We start from the raw sequence: 15,983 nt of genomic DNA, 5'->3' as shown, positions 1-15,983 counted from the left end.
ACAAGGATACAAAAACACTACAGTGCCGGGATGAAAATACATGAAGAGAGGAGTGAAATACACGTAATTTCTTGTGTCCAACCTCATAGGTCGATGATTAAAATCCAAACAAAGGTTTGAATTTTTTGAAAGTGTTTCAACAAGAGAGAAATATGAGAAAATGTCAAGCGTACGCAACAAAGGACAATTTACACCAATTGCCTGTTTTGCTTTTCAACCATGTGAAATGATGCATGGTTGGAAGCTGACATAAGGATGCATGAAGTCTCAAAGTTCCTCTATGGGCTTTGGAGGTACTTCATGTGAGAGGAGAGAGCATTTATCCGGCGTCAGGGGGAAGACGGCTGAAAGAAAAACAAAAAGAATGGGAAAAAATATCTCCACAATATGGTGGCGGCAGCCCTATCAATCATGCACGCACTGACTTAGCACGTATAAAGAATGAACATCAATCTGTTGTTGACAAGCTCCTCATTAGGATGTGGAGGTTCGCTGTTTTTAGATCCATCCTGCACGCTGCGACGGGAGCGCAAATGGGAGCGCAGCAGAGGAGTAATAACGGCAAAATCAATTTCGCACATGGCTGCGTTCAGGAGGGATGAGTGGCGGTAGGCATCTTGATCTGTCTATCAGCCCGCGTGTGTGACAGCATCATCCGTCCCGTTAGGCTAACACAGACGGGGGGCAACCACCACCACCGTATGGATGAAGGAACGCGTGTTCCACCCACACATGCATTCTCTACTTCATGTGTGTCTGCTTATAACATACAACTCACATTCTAATTGGTGGACAAAAGTATTGGGACACATGGCCAATGCATTCAATTTGACCTGATTCTGTTCATAACCTTTATGGACAAGAATTTCTAGAAGGTTTGGGGGCTGCAGGGTCGGGTCCTTGATCTTGGTAATGGTTAAATTTCATTTGAACATGCATCAGATTCCAATTGAGTGCATCCCATAATCAGTTCCCGTTCCACATGTCCAAAAGGAGTAGGAAGAAGCAAAGCTTATTAAATCCTACCCCTCCATCTGGTATTTTTACAATCACTAACTGTTACGTTTGTTCACTTCCTGCTTTCCTAATATAGTTGAAGTATTTTTGTCCCGTACCAAAGTACTGGGTGATATGAGCATCCAATGCCATAATGGGTACCATAGTGCGTGTCAATATAGTGATATATATAGCACATCATGACTGGTTCAAGACTCTTCATCCTTGTATTTAGCAAACATCAACTGCTTGTATTGTTTCTTGAATCGGCTCATCGTTGTGCATTGTTTGATTTCCTTACTCAATCCATTCCATAGTTTGATTCCACATACTGAAATGCTATGGCTAGCATAACGTAGTCCTAGCATAGAAGTGTTTCAAATGTACTTCTTCCCTGAGATCATATTTCTCCTCTCTTGTAGAGAAGTATTGGATGACATTTTTAGCTAATTGCTTATTTTTAGCCTTATGCATTATTTTAGCTGTTTGAAGATGAACTATATCAGCAAGTTGAAGTATTTGTGATTTTAGAAATAAGGAGTTAGTACGTTCTCTGAGGGCGGCATTATGAATTATCCTTACTGACCTTTTTTACATTTAGCGAGTGATGATGGCTTTTATAGTTATTATCCCATATTACCACACAATAAGTGAGATATGGTAGAACCAGAGAGCAATAAAGAGTGTGGAGTGATATTGAAATATTTCTGGCCACCTTATGTTGTATATTTGTAATATGAGGTTTCCAGTTCATATTTTCATCTATTGTGATCCCCACAAATGTATTTTCCTTTATTTATCTTCAGCTGAGAGGGAAGTGAGCGGGATGAAATTCAGCTCCTCCGAGTCCAAAGTTCTCGTCGGGAAAAGGGTGAAATGCCATCTCCGGGTCGGGGATGAGAGGAGGTTGTGGTGAAGAAGGAGCTGAGTGGGCAAGCGGGTCTTCATTGACCATTTGGTCACCGAGGAGAGGGAAGAGGGAAACCTGGGCTTCTGGTCTTTGGGCTGAGAGGATGAAGATGGACGGATGGACGGTTTTATCAACAAACACACTGAAAAGCTGATGTGTTTTCTTTGTAACAAAGTATATTGTACTGAGTAGCCTGGACAAAAGTCAAGATTTTGCCAGCGTACATCGCCCACGACTGTGTATCCTCATTTGCTCCATTATTATAATCATGACACTATTGATGCAGTAGAAATGATTATTATTTGTGTAAATATCCCTCTTTCTATATGTATTGTGTCTGCCATGATACAATAAATACAAAAGCCTTCACTCGGCTGACAACTTTATTGTTGTTGCAGTGACGGCTGGAACAGAGAACAGAAGCCTTCCGTCTGTGCTATTTATTCACACGGCGGTGACGTCACGGCTCCATTGTAGTAGGAAAGAAGCTTATTGTAACCTTCATTAATAACTTGTCTTTACTACTTTCTGTCTGCCCGACCCACTACTTTTATTTGCAGTCTTTGGCTACATGGAGTTAATCCATCCTGTATGAGAAGGATGCTTGGTGAGGGAAGGAGGAAGTGCTGTACAAGAGGCTTTACACAGCTCATCAAGACCACAAGCAAAGCTCCTTTTTCCCTTCCAATCCACGGTGCATTCAAATGTCTCTCACTTACTTCGCTTGGGGGATTTGGAACAAGTAGAGTCTTTACGTATATTCACTCTCAGCATCAACAAGGTCTTCAATTTCCCATGTTAGTAAGTGGTATTGAACAGGTCTATTTACACAACATGTACACAGTGTTGGTGCACATGAAACACAGGAGCTAGAACGTTAAGTCAGCCTCAATCCCTGATCCCTGATCCCTGATCCCTGATCCCTGATCCCTGATCCCTGATCCCTGATCCCTGATCCCTGGTCAGTGGGTTGGGAACCTGGGCTTGTGGCCTACTGGCTTGCTCAGTCCACTCTCAGTGAGTAGAGATGTGTGGTAGCGGGATCCAGCACAAGTCCAAGCGTGTTCCCAGATGCCGGATAGAAAAATACAACGTCTCGTACTTGAGCTTGACTGCGGTGCATAATCCAGTGCGCGTAATAGCGCGTAACCTCAAAGTAAGTCAAGTAGTTCCTAATTTGTCTCTTAGGATCCCAAGGTGCTTTAGTTCTTCCTTTCCTTATTTCCATCTGTGTGACATGGTCTAAGCCCCTCTCGCCACCATGGCGTCCTTTGATAAGTACACCACCCAGTAGACCATGTTAAATGCCCCAAAGGACACCGGGAAGAGGATTCGGGCATACTTGTCAATTTTGCTGGTTCCGCCCATCCCAGCAGTGGTGGGCTGGGAGCACGGCGTCTGCTTGAGCTCCGCTTTGTTCCCCATCATCTGGAGGCGCTCCAGTTTGGGCCCCAGCAGTTGGTGCAGGGAAGCGCAGGCGGCGCTGTGCTTGCACGGAGTCCCCGCCGTCACGTCTGGCGTGGGGGTCGCAGCCTGGGCGGTGTTCTTAACCAGCTGTTTCTCCTCCGAGGATGAGGCCACGCTGAGCAGGTTCTCAGATTTGGGACTGGAGCGGGAGATGGTGGACGAGCTTCCGTTGGCTCCGCTGTTGAAAGTTCGCAGCGGTCTGGCTCTTCCCACACTGGAAATGTTGGTGGTGGACTGGGCTTGCTGGTGATTGGTCGATTCGTGGTGGGAAATGTAATTGACACGCTTTCTCAGGTTGCCGTTGCTGTCTGGGTTTTGCTGTCAAATCAAATACATTTATTGCTAAACAACTTGTATTAATAACACAGAATTACATATGGTCGTCTCGCCTTTATCACGCTTAATTGATGCCAGACACGACCGCCATTAGTGGAGTAAGGAGCCAAAAACATACCGCTTCCACACGCAATGGGAGTGCAACTTTTTAATTGATTTTATCATTTATAAAATAAATATTATAATAATTTTAATATTATATATTTATTCATTCATTTTCTACCACTTTTACTCACGAGGGTCGCGGGGGTGCTGGAGCCTATCCCAGCTGTCTTCGGGCGAGAGGCGGGGTACACCCTGGACTGGTGGCCAGCCAATCCCAGGGCACATATAGACAAACAACCATTCACACTCACATTCATACCTATGGACAATTTGGAGTGGCCAATTAACCTAGCATGTTTTTGGAATGTGGGAGGAAACCGGAGTACCTGGAGAAAACCCACGCATGCACGGGGAGAACATGCAAACTCCACACAGAGATGGCCGAGGGTGGGAATTGAACCCTGGTCCTCCTAGCTGTGAGGTCTGTGCGCTAACCACTAGAGCGCCGTGCCGCCCCTATTATACATTTATTATTTGTTATTTATTTATTGATATCATATTGGATATGCCATGGCTGACTACATGCAGTATGAAGTATATTATATATTATATTATATATTCATACATTTATATATTCATATATATGTATTATTTGTTATTTATTTATTGATATCATATTGGATATGCCACGCCTGACTACATGCGGTTGACGCCGCGGACATGCTAACTGCGATATCAGCCTTCTTGCTGGGTGTTTAAGGCGTCGTCATCACAGCAATATCATTATCTGCAGATAAGCCGACACCGATATGAATGATATGGCGCTATGGTTGGCTTATATTATCAGACATCCCTAATAAGCATGCATTATTTTTGCACGTATTTTATTGTGAAATGGTCTACAACATGTATTTGTCTGCATTTGTCTTGTTGGTGCGGTGTAAACCTTTCCATATTGATGTGATTACAGAAGCCCTCACACAGATGGCCTTCATCATCAAGCAGACATCAGAGTCACTTATGGAGGATTTCACTCATTCCACGCAAGCTTAAGACAGAAAGTAGGTAGCAGCGCATGATGGTGGTAATGCAGTATGGAGTCAAAGGAGCTTATCCTTTGGAAGTACTGTAGATGTTTTCAAGCAGGCAAGAGCGCGATGCTGCCTGCCACGAAAGCATTTGCAGAAATAATCCACCCCCTCACCCTGAAACAGAAAAGGTTCTGTGTTACTGTGTCCAAAGTGTAACGGAGTAGGTTGTATTGGCTTGTCATCACGCCGTGTGTATCATGCTGTCCATGTGGGCCCATCACGCCTTGACCCTCATGTCAAAGCTTTACTCGGGTCAACACTAGCTGTTTTTGAGGAAAATAGTATTATTTCCCCAGTGGCAGAGCATCTCTGAAACCTATACTGATGCACTTGGGCTGCGTTGCCTTGGCAACCTCCTAATCCACTGAAGTGCTGTTGTCACTATACGGCATTCAGCCTGCTTACGCCATAGTGGGATTTGGACATTCAAGTAGTTAGTGAAAAAGTGACATATGCATTGCTGGCTCCTGTGTGCACGGAATTGGATATTTTTATTTATAGTTTTTGAAGAACTGAGCCGAGAATATGACGTGTTTCCAGTGGAAACAAAGCTTTAAGGCAGCTTTTAACAGCTTATTCGTATACTCTGGCTTCAGCCCACCTCTTTGTTCTTGTTCATGTCTGACAGTCATTCAGAAGGAGCTGTGCCATAAGAACATGCGCCTTTTCTGCTTTTCTTCCTCACGTTCTCATCATTCTTACATTTCTGAACTGAAGGCCCCCGCCATAGAGGTAAAGGAGTCCCATCCCTTCTTCCCTCTGTCATGCCCACTCCAGGTCATTGGAAGGTCCACTAAGCACGCCATGCAGGAGATGTGCTGTGTAAGTGCTCCTTCAAGCTAAGTGCTATCAGATGATCTGCCAGACTTATCTTCGGGAGACACAACACTTACCTGCAGCACTTCCTCTGTGTCCTTGACCTTGACTGGCGTGCTTTGGGGCACAGGGGGGCATTTGGCCGGCTTCTTTTTGGCCCGCTCAATCTGCACGTTGGTGAAGTAGTTGACGGCGGCAAACTCGATGAGGGCGGAGAAGACAAAGGCGAAGCAGACTGCGATGAACCAATCCATGGCGGTGGCGTACGACACCTTGGGGAGGGAGTGGCGGGCGCTGATGCTGAGTGTTGTCATGGTCAGCACGGTGGTGATGCCTTCAGGGGTTGAAAAAAAAGACAGATGGTAAGTGCACAAAAGAGAGGAGCGCTGCTGGATGTTCATTTCTGTTACATTGGGAATAAAGGATCTACAGCAAGCACACTTTGCCGTATGCCAGTACAAAATCTCCGTTGACACCGCCGGGAGCACTCCAGTACAACAATCCAAAACCAAATCTACAACAGTTGTGTCATGACTTCGCTTTTTAAAACTCCTATTTCACTGTGACTGTTCAAGTTCACTTTGTGAGTAAGAGCCCTCTATATATTTACTGTACCTGCAGTACCCTACTGTACCCTGCAGTATAAAGGCACACTACTCTCACTAAATAAAGGTGTGTGTATGACAGACTTAAGGACGCAATTTAATGAATGTGATGGAATGTCACATTGTCGCTGTCACTGTGCCATGAACGAAAAGACAAGAGTGTATGCAAGAGAGGAAACAAGGTCGTGTGTACAAAAATAGAAGTATACGAAGTAGTGTATACATGCTCACAGCGCACCAATCACCCTCTATGCCTTTAACCAGTCGCAAAAATTGAATTTAGACAAAATGCCCTCCTTTCCATTGGCAATTTGGAACCTTCAGTGCCTGGCGTAGAATCTCTCCTCGACATAAATGCACCCCCGTTTCCTGGACGTGACCATTCTATAATTGCCTGTCAGTCAAAGGCAACAGAAGGACATTGGTAGGTGTAATGTACCTTCGGGCTGTAAATGGGGGGTATTAACTTCATAGATGATGCAGTTCTCAACATAAGAAGAATATGAAAATGAAATTTGTGGAGGAATTGTGCGAGTTTGAAGCTTTTCATGATATCAAATAGAGACAGCTAGCGATGAATAAGTGGTTGTGTGGTTAACTGTGTCCAAAAAAAGTGTCAAACATTATGGGTGAAACGATTCCTCAAGTAATTTGAGTGCCTCATCGAGGAATTTTCCCACGTCACCAACACGCTTACATCACCCACGCAGAGGAAAAAGCGGCGGTTTGGTTGAATTAGAGGGAAGATGGAAGCGGTGAAAGATAACAATAACAACGAAGACAAAATTTAAAAAAGACAGAAAATACTGCAAGTGTGGGAGCTTTTCAGGCGAAACAGCAAATTGAACACCGTGGCGTGTATCCTTACGTAACACAACAGCACATCTTTAATGTTGCAGTATATCCGAATAAAGTAGAATGACCAAGACATGACAAAATGTACATAGATGAGATGAGTGTTGACGTACCTTAACCTAACATAATGTTAGCCACATGGAGGGCTAGCTTTCTCTTAATTAGGACTGTCAAATTTGTGGCTAGTTTATTATGATTATATGACATTTTGACTATTTTTCATTGTTTTGTGTAGGCAAAGATTACAGAAGTGGCCCCAGCAACTAAACGGAACTACGTTCCTCTGGCAGTGATATCAACACAGACATTCATTCATTCATTCCTTTTCTACCGCTTATCCTCACCAGGGTCGCGGGGGTGCTGGAGCCTATCCCAGGGCACATATAGACAAACAACCATTCATACACATTCATACCTATGGACAATTTGGAGTGGCCAATTAACCTAGCATGATTTTGGAATGTGGGAGGAAACCGGAGTACCCAGAGAAAAGCCACGCATGCATGGGGAGAACATGCAAACTCCCCCGCCGACCGCCATGCAGCCTTCAACACAGACATTTTTTGATAAAAATACTGGCACTCCCAACTTTCCTTGGCCCCACTTTGTGTTATTTTGCAGCTGTGAGCAATGGCAAAGCAGAGACTTGAGGCGAGAGTCAGACCTTCAAAAAGGGATTAATGATGCTAACCAAGGTTCCACTGTACTTTAATTTATTATTTTTTTTGGCTTTTTAGCCCCCCCCAAAATCTGCAATGCTAAGGGGCCATATTTTGGACCAGAACTTGATATAAACGGGGTAGATGTAAACAGTTCCACTGTGATATTGCCTTAGCGGTCCACCAAAGGAGACATGTGGTGCTCTTTTGAAGACTTGAATCATTTGGCAGTGATTAATTTGTTGTTTGAACTAAAAAAAAACCTCCATTGCCAAGTATGTGGCCTTTGTTGTAGTTAGATCTCCTGTACTTGGGAGTTGTGTTGATGTCTAATCTTCCTTTCAAACGACACTGACAGCAGTGCAGCTTTTGATTTTGGCTGTAATTACAGCAAGAGAGGAGGCACTCCAAACAAATTAACAGCAAGCAGAAAGGCTTCACACAATGAGTGAGGTCTACATACCGAAAACTGTTCGTGCCGGGACTGACTCTTTATTTATCCAGAAGGACACTTGGGACAGGATTACTGTCATTATGCAGGGGATATATGTCTGAATCATGAAGTAGCCCATTTTCCTTTTCAAGTGGAAGTAGACCGTCATGACCACATATTCACCTACAGGGCAACACAGAGGAATTAGTTGTATGAACAAAACATTCACTTGAGACTTCACTTGAGAAGGTTTTGACACTTGATGCTTTTTAAAGCCTTTATATTTCCACTCAAGAGGATAGACGCCATCCATGTCAACTTGATCCTGCTAAAATGTTTGCATTCAGTATTTATGTGTGCTGAAATCTTCTTTTTGGCTCTGCCGCCGGTCCCATATGGGGAAATACTTGCCCATTTGGGAAAATACAAAAAAACCTTATGAGGTGTAAATACAATATGAGAAGACAGCTGAATATCCCTCATGTCATAGAAAAGACAGCAGATGTACACAGCACAAGTAATCCAACTCATCACAAGATGTGGAAAAACAGGCCAAAAACTGAGCCAGTCTCACCTGTGATGGATTTAATGGTTTCACTGGAGACCGTCTGGCCGATGAGATCATACTGAACCAGGCTGGAAGACTCAGGAGGGACTTCCACAGAGTGCTCGGGCCCTTTAGTCCAAGTATAGATCATCTCGGTTTTGGGATAGGCGTCTGTGGGAATGAGTCATTTACAGAGCAGCATGAAAACGATATTCACTATATTCTGTGTGTACACACATATATTCCCCACAAACGTTCATGAGCTGAACACAAAGTTTGAAACCTTTTTTTATGCACACAAAATACTTTTTTCTCTCAATTATTGTTCACAAATCTGTCTCCATCTGCTAGTGAGCACCAAAATAATCAATCCACCTCACAGATGTGGCATAACAAGACGCTAATTGGACTGCATGATTAGTTACAGGTATGCCTGTGACTGGCCACAATAAAAGTCAGTCTGATCAGTTTTGTTGTGTCTTTTTATTACCATAATTTCCGTTATTTTACAGCAGCCAATCATGAGCTCAGTATAACAGTCTGACTCATGGTGCATCTTACAAAAAAAAACGCTAAACTCATCGCACAGCAACTTAACACCCAAAAGATAGCTAAGAAATATACAATACCAGTACCAATATTACTTTAAAATTGACATTTTAACTTCTTCCCATAATGCATTTTGTCCCAGGAAAGCCTTTTAATTCAAAGCATGTTAAAGGCGATCCATTCAGCTGCCCGAGGTCCCAATCGATCGGCCATCAATTCGATTTGGAGATGTAGTTCTTAAAATATATGTAACGTGCGTTAAGGGTCCATCAGATTTATTTGTTGAACTGACCTTCTGTTGTTTTTCTTTGTAAATTGACATAAAATCCAAACACCCTCCTGGAACAGTTCTTTCTGTGGGTCCAGTGTTAACTAGTTCAGCTGCAGGTTGTCTTCACTCTGGTTGCAAATATGTCCTCCTAATGTGAATGAAGGAAACTTGGAAATGGCCTCTGTTGTCAAGGTGAAAAGCCTGTGTAGCCATATAACAGGATTAAGCTGCCATTCTCTATGAATACATGTATTCAAACTTGATTCTGTGCAGACTTCAGTACAGGTCTTTAATTGAATTCCTTCAAGGGTACTGACATCTCTGACAAAGGTCTGCAATTAATCCCGTGGAAGTGTGACTGGTGACGTTTAGGGACACGTTGGGCAAAAAAGCATATTAATAAGACGTCGTTTCATGTCCTAAAGTTCCCCTGCTTTGGCCACTCCATAGATTCACCACAAAATGACAGCTGTCTTTGCCTTCCACTCCCTATGGGACTCGGCACCAGCAGGATACCAACTGTGCTGCCAAAATGAAATGACTCTGGTGTGTCATGGAGGGTGCACACAAGTCCAGATGGAGAAGCAGAAAAGAGAGACGGGGGAGGGGGGATGAAGACGAGGGGTAAATGAGCATACGCGCGCGCACACACACACAAATAAATGCACGGCTATGGAAAATAGCTGCATAGGTCTTTGCTGTCCTGGGGCAAAGGAAGGGATTCTGACCTTTCCTCTGCTTGGGGCCACATCACAACCAGGGTCACTTCCTTCTGACTGGAGGTGAGCACCGGGAAGAGGAGGATGACAATAACCCAAAATGTGTCCTCTACAATGTCATCACGCGGCAGATGTCGCTCTCTTGAAGATACCATCTCAAAACTCGCTGCTTCTCTCTGATAAGAATGAGCCGCTCTGTTTAGGTAGCTACTTGAAATGAGATAAGGCATTTCTGCTGACCAGTAGACCCGCCACAAACAATGGCGCTGACTTGGGGCTTCATTGTTCGCTGTGCAGGAATTAAACTTGGCATTATTCAGCACCGTGCCAGCGGACTGAATCCATTACGGTGCCAGAATGACAACAGTTATGTGATTGAAACACACAAAACGCACAAAACTTACAGCTTCCGAACTTGAGGGGGCACGCGTGGCCGTCCATGGGGAAGTCCACAAGCTTCATGGGACATTCGGCGCTAATTGTCAATCTGTTGAAAGGCACAGGAAACATACGCACGTTGGTGATGGACTAAAAACAGAAAATATTGTAATAGTTTCACTCCATCTTACTATAACTATATTAATAAATCATGCTGTTTGGTTTATTTGTAATTATTCATAGCCGTTTTATTAGTCACCCACGACCCTAGTGAGGATAAGCGGCATAGAAAATGAATGGATGGGTGTTATTAATTTAAAAAGTATGCATATTTAACCAAATGTTATGTATTTTTACTTGATTGCTGGAACAACAGTGTTATGTCCCATAGTTTTTTGGGGATTGTTGATTGCTATTCCTAGAATTGTTGATGTGAGCTTGTTTTTTTTACAGCTCTCACAATGTTTCTATCATCAGCTGCTTGGCCTACCCGTTTGATGTCTGTTATTTGATGTCTGATGCCACAATAATTCCAGTGCCCAAGAAACCATCTATTACATGTCTGAACGACTTTCGGCCCGTTGCACTCACATCGACCATTATGAAATGTTTCGAGAGGGTGGTTAAGGACCATATCACCTCCATACTCCCCCCATCACTCCACCCTTTCCAATTCGCGTACCAGCCAAACCGCTCCACTGAAGACGCCATCTCCACTGCTCTCCACCTGAGACTGGAGCACCTGGAGAAGAAAACCACCCATGTACGGATGCTGTTCCTAGACTTCAGCTCAGCATTCAACACAATCATCCCCCAGGACCTGGTACGCAAGTTGGAGCCACTGGGCCTCAAGACCTCCCTGTGCAACTGGCTGCTTGACTTCCTCACAGATAGAACCCAGCATGTCAGAGTGGGCAACAACACATCCAGTGTCATCTCCCTGAACACCGGCTCACCCCAGGGATGTGTTCTGAGCCCCCTGTTGTTTACCCTAAGTACGCGGACGACACAACAGTTGTGGGCCTCATTCAGGACAACAACGAACTGGCTTACAGGGAGGAAGTGCGACACCTTGGTGCAAGGCGAACAACCTGATCCTGAATGTTGACAAAACAAAGGAGATCATCGTCGACTTCAGGAGATCCAGACCCAGCCACACTCCACTCAGCATCAACGACACAGCCGTAGAAGTTGTGAACACAACCAAGTACTTGGGGGTGCATATCACGGACAACCTCGGCTGGTCACTCCACACCTCCGCTCTGGCGAAGAAAGCACAGCAGCGACTGCACTTCCTGCGACGAATGAGAAGAGCCTCCCTCTCCCCTCCTATCCTTACCACCTTCTACAGAGGGACCATCGAGAGCCTGCTGACCAACTGCATCTCCGTCTGGTCTGGGAGCTGCAAGGCCTCGGACTGGACGTTACTGCAGAGAGTGGTGAGGACAGCGGAGAAGATCATCGGGACCCAGCTCCCCCCCATTAAGGACATAGCAAACAGCCGGTGTGTATCTAGAGCCCATCGGATCTGCTCTGACCCCACACACCCCCAGCATGGACTGTTCTCTCGCCTGGCATCGGGGAGAAGGCTCTGCAGCATCCGCTGTAGGACGACCAGGTTCAGAGACAGCTACTTCCCCCTGGCCATCAGACTGCTCAATGCCAAATAAGCCCCTCTACCTTTACTTACATTATTATTATTTATTTAAATTATTTAAATTATTTGGGCAATTTACTGTTCACGCTGCACTTTACATTATGTTGTTCATATTTGGTGTCTATTCTATCTATTTATTCTCCACATTATTATTATTATTATTATTATTATTATTTATTATTACTTATCTTCTTTTGTGTCTGTTATTATATGGGAGCCAGGCAACGACATTTCGTTGGCAATTTCACTATGTGTTTTTGTGCAATGACAATAAAGGGAGTCTATCTATCTATCTATCTATCTATTTAATACACCAACAATACACTTGCTTTCTTCTTCAGGCTATGTAAAACCTGCCAGTCACAAGTTCCAGTCCTTGTGCTCACATGAAAAATGCGTGGGTTCAAACATAAGTTGCGCATCTGATCCAGATGTAAAGACCTCAAAATAAAAGCTGAGATATTGCTCGCTGGTCTCATATTCATCTTTCAACGCCAAACCCAAATGTTTTCAGTCTACAGCAAAAATGTCAAAATTGACCTCACTGATCCAATACCTCTAGAGAGCATGTCGTCAGATACTCATCACTTAATTACTAGCCATGAAAAGTTTATCCGATACTTGTTTTCCCATAAATATTTAGCACCTAATCCATCAAAGACTTTCTTGGAAGAGTTTTTGACTGAATGTTGACTCCACACAATTTACACCAAGTATGGATTTTATCTCGCAGGGAATTTGCTTGATCGCTCAGCTAAGTCTGTCTTGTGCCACTATTTGAAATGAACTCAAACTCTAGCAGGCTATGAATTATGGATTCCTTTTCCGGATTATATTTTCAATACCGAAACCCCATCATCAAGTTGCGGTCTCTAAACGTAACGGATGACGGCGGCGGTGGGCACAGCACCTCATGGTGTAGAGAATGGTGCCGTTCTTCATGATGCGGAACAGTTTATTGGGTGCCGTCATGTTGTGGGCCACTGACTTCTTTCCGTTCCTGAAGAAAGTGTCTGGCGTCCAAACTTTGGTCACCATCAAGTTGTTGAGCCTTAAAATCTCAATGGGGCCCTCGTACATCAACCTTCTGTCCACCCACGTCTGCCGAAAGAAGACATCCATCGTATACTCCTAAAAAAACAACCAAAAAAACGAGACAACTGAGAATCTACAGGTTGTTGAAGTGTTGAATTACACTGTAAATATGTGATGTACACTAATGTAATGAATGTTTGGAAGAAATCATACTAAGTCAAACTAAATCAAATCAATAATGATGGAAATATTCCATTTATAAAGTAATCAAATTCACTTATCGCGGTCAGGTCTGGAAACACGATAAATGAGGGATTGCTGTAATTACTTTACCTACTAATTAAACATTCAAGGGAATAATTCAGTTTTGGGGGGAAAGTAACTCATAACTATAACAAATGACTTTCATTTTCAAGTCTTGCAATGAAGACAAAGCCTTGCTGTTAGTTACACTGTGAGATTTATGCATTCCTTATGCATACTTTTTTGAGCAAAAAAGGCAGCATTTCAAAAAAGCAAACATTGGGGTGCGTACCATTTCAACATCGGAGACGGGCCCAAAACTTGTCACGTAAATGTCGGTCTTGACCTCAGTCACAGGTCCTGATGGGACATTGAAACACAAGCGTGGCAAAGTGTGAACACATCTTCCTTATTTCTATCAAGACAAAGCCAATGTGGCTGAGCAGCAATGCAACACAAACTGGGTTTTTTTCTATTTATTTCAGATGTGCTTGAGAAACAAATCCTCACTTTTAGCACTTGAACTGTGCATTAAGTGTTTGTCCAGGAATGTGATTACATAACCACGCTGCAAGCTTAGGAGGCTCTTCTGCTGCTTGCCATCAAAAGTAGGATATACATTAGGAGTGGGCGATACTGAACGTTTTACTATCAATGTGATACCAAGTAAATACAGGATTAGCATGGCAAATGAGGGTACTTTTTACTTGAAAATGGACAAGATCATTAAAATAATTTGCCTTTAATTTGTTATATAATCAGAGGAAAACACAGGATACAATTGTAGGGAAACAAAATAAAATACACAACCACAATTTGTGAACAACTTCTCAATATATAAAGACAATTTATATAATATATCTACATAACAAAAAACTGGCTTGTGAAGATAAACATAAAACTGTAACATGTCGATATCATCACGCTAGTATCGATCGGACACTGACCCTACCATTGGTATCCATATTATCGATACATGGATCGACCCCCCCCCCCCCCCGCCTCTAATGTACATTTAACATTTAATGGAGGTCAACGCCATCCTGGGACGTCGTCACAAACTTCCAAAAGGATCGTTTAAATGTAGGACAAAGTTGTGATTGGTTTCAAATAAAACTTAACAACACACAAGTCAGTCGAGATCAAATTAAACCGAGAGGAGAAAGGGACAATAAACTCCTTTTTTCGGTGAATTCAGCGACTTCCGCGTTAGCTTAATGGCAGGTTGAAATGATTTCAGCTTTTAAGCTAACAATGCGTCATTCTGGTAAAAAATAAATGAATACACAAATAAACATGAGCAATTAAAGCAACGTACCTCCAAATCCAGGTCTCAGCCTATTGTCGTAACCGTCAAGTAGTCTGTCTAAAATCCGAGTAAAATTCTCCGGATATATCCTTTCATCCTTCCGTGTTTGTGCTGTAGTGTTTTTGACACTAGAGAGGTAAAGCAGAGGTTTTTCTTTTTAAGAAGAAGTTTTGGTACCCACGGGCAATTTCACACTCACCAAGTCGCCAAAGAGAAAAAGTAGACGAAAGCCAGAATGGAAACGAGCCGCATCGCTGTCACCATCTCCTTCTTGTTGGCAGAAAGCATCTTTGCATGCCATACTTTAAGCTTCTTCACATCTCACTACTTCCAGATGCCTCTTCGATGGAGAACGACAAGACGGGAGATGTTCCAGCTTGGAGTGCAAATTTCCCGCAGTCTCTCCTCCGCCACAGACGCGCCAAATACGCACAGAACCTCACCTCCAAACCCGGATCGCACCTCCTCCAGCTTGGATTTTTATCTTCCGCTCCTTTCCCGTCCTGCTGGTATTCACATAAAGAAACCGTAATCCCAGTTTGCATCCCAGTGTCACCCTCCCTGGCGTTTATCCCTCTGGTTCCTCTTTCCTGTCGCCCACAAACCCTCACAAACTCACTTGGTGTGGTCAAGCACAGCTTCTACATAACAGCACTCCTGACATTCACCTTGTGAAGAAGGAGAGTCGACCTGGCACAATGTCTCATCCTCCTCGTCCTCTCAACTCTCCACTCAACATTTGGTGCTTCCTGACAGGGTGACCTCCCCTGCTGCCTTGCACTACACTGCATTACATACAAGGCGCTTTTTTACCACTTTGCCCCAATGAAAAAGGCACCCGGGGGGGCTTGTTTTGGTTCCAAATGCCAAACAAGTCCAATTCTGAGTGCTAAAAGTCAAATAAATTACACTCACTGCTCGGAGACGTGGTGGAGGCATAGTGTTAGAGCTTGCTGTTGGCTTCCTACATTTTCAACTGCAGTACAAGTCAACTACTGTATAATAAAACTAAAATCAACTATAACTATGACCAGAGATATAGCCTTTGAGAAAGAGGAAAAA

At 43.6% G+C, this 15,983-nt stretch overlaps 1 protein-coding gene across 5 annotated transcripts; it reads right to left on the bottom strand.

Annotated features, from left to right (window-relative positions):
- Positions 1–223: 223 nt before the first annotated feature.
- gabra4 (gamma-aminobutyric acid type A receptor subunit alpha4) lies at positions 224–15,707 on the bottom strand. 5 transcript variants are annotated; one of them, XM_078788153.1, is made up of 10 exons: positions 15,590–15,707; positions 15,121–15,427; positions 14,931–15,049; positions 13,905–13,972; positions 13,245–13,465; positions 10,704–10,786; positions 8,788–8,931; positions 8,244–8,396; positions 5,739–5,995; positions 1,958–3,691 (listed from the first exon to the last, which is right to left on the bottom strand). In XM_078788153.1, the coding sequence occupies exons 2-10, from the start codon at positions 15,207–15,209 to the stop codon at positions 3,149–3,151; spliced, it is 1,677 nt and encodes a 558-aa protein (XP_078644279.1). In that variant the 5' UTR covers positions 15,210–15,427; positions 15,590–15,707; the 3' UTR covers positions 1,958–3,148. The 5 variants fall into 5 exon arrangements, with proteins under 5 accessions (XP_078644283.1, XP_057919657.2, XP_078644279.1 ...); XM_078788156.1 differs by having other exon boundaries at positions 15,121–15,424; positions 15,590–15,669; XM_078788155.1 differs by having other exon boundaries at positions 15,541–15,651.
- Positions 15,708–15,983: the final 276 nt, after the last annotated feature.

This window comes from Doryrhamphus excisus, linkage group LG22 (genome assembly GCF_037039965.1).
Source record: "Doryrhamphus excisus strain RoL-2023G ecotype Guam linkage group LG22, RoL_Dexc_Guam_v1.1, whole genome shotgun sequence".
Classification (NCBI taxonomy): domain Eukaryota; kingdom Metazoa; phylum Chordata; class Actinopteri; order Syngnathiformes; family Syngnathidae; genus Doryrhamphus; species Doryrhamphus excisus.
The sequence above is the reverse complement of the archived record's forward strand: the minus strand, read 5'-3'. Positions and strand labels throughout refer to the sequence as shown.

Excerpts from the sequence above, each read along its gene's own strand:
- gabra4 (XM_078788153.1), bottom strand. The coding sequence starts at position 15,209 with ATGCTTTCTGCCAACAAGAAGGAGATGGTGACAGCGATGCGGCTCGTT. Across the intron at positions 13,973-14,930 it reads GCTGAGACCTGGATTTGGAG|GACCTGTGACTGAGGTCAAG; the intron begins GTACGTTGCTTT and ends ATGTCCCATCAG. Across the intron at positions 5,996-8,243 it reads CCCGGCACGAACAGTTTTCG|GCATCACCACCGTGCTGACC; the intron begins GTATGTAGACCT and ends CAACCCCTGAAG.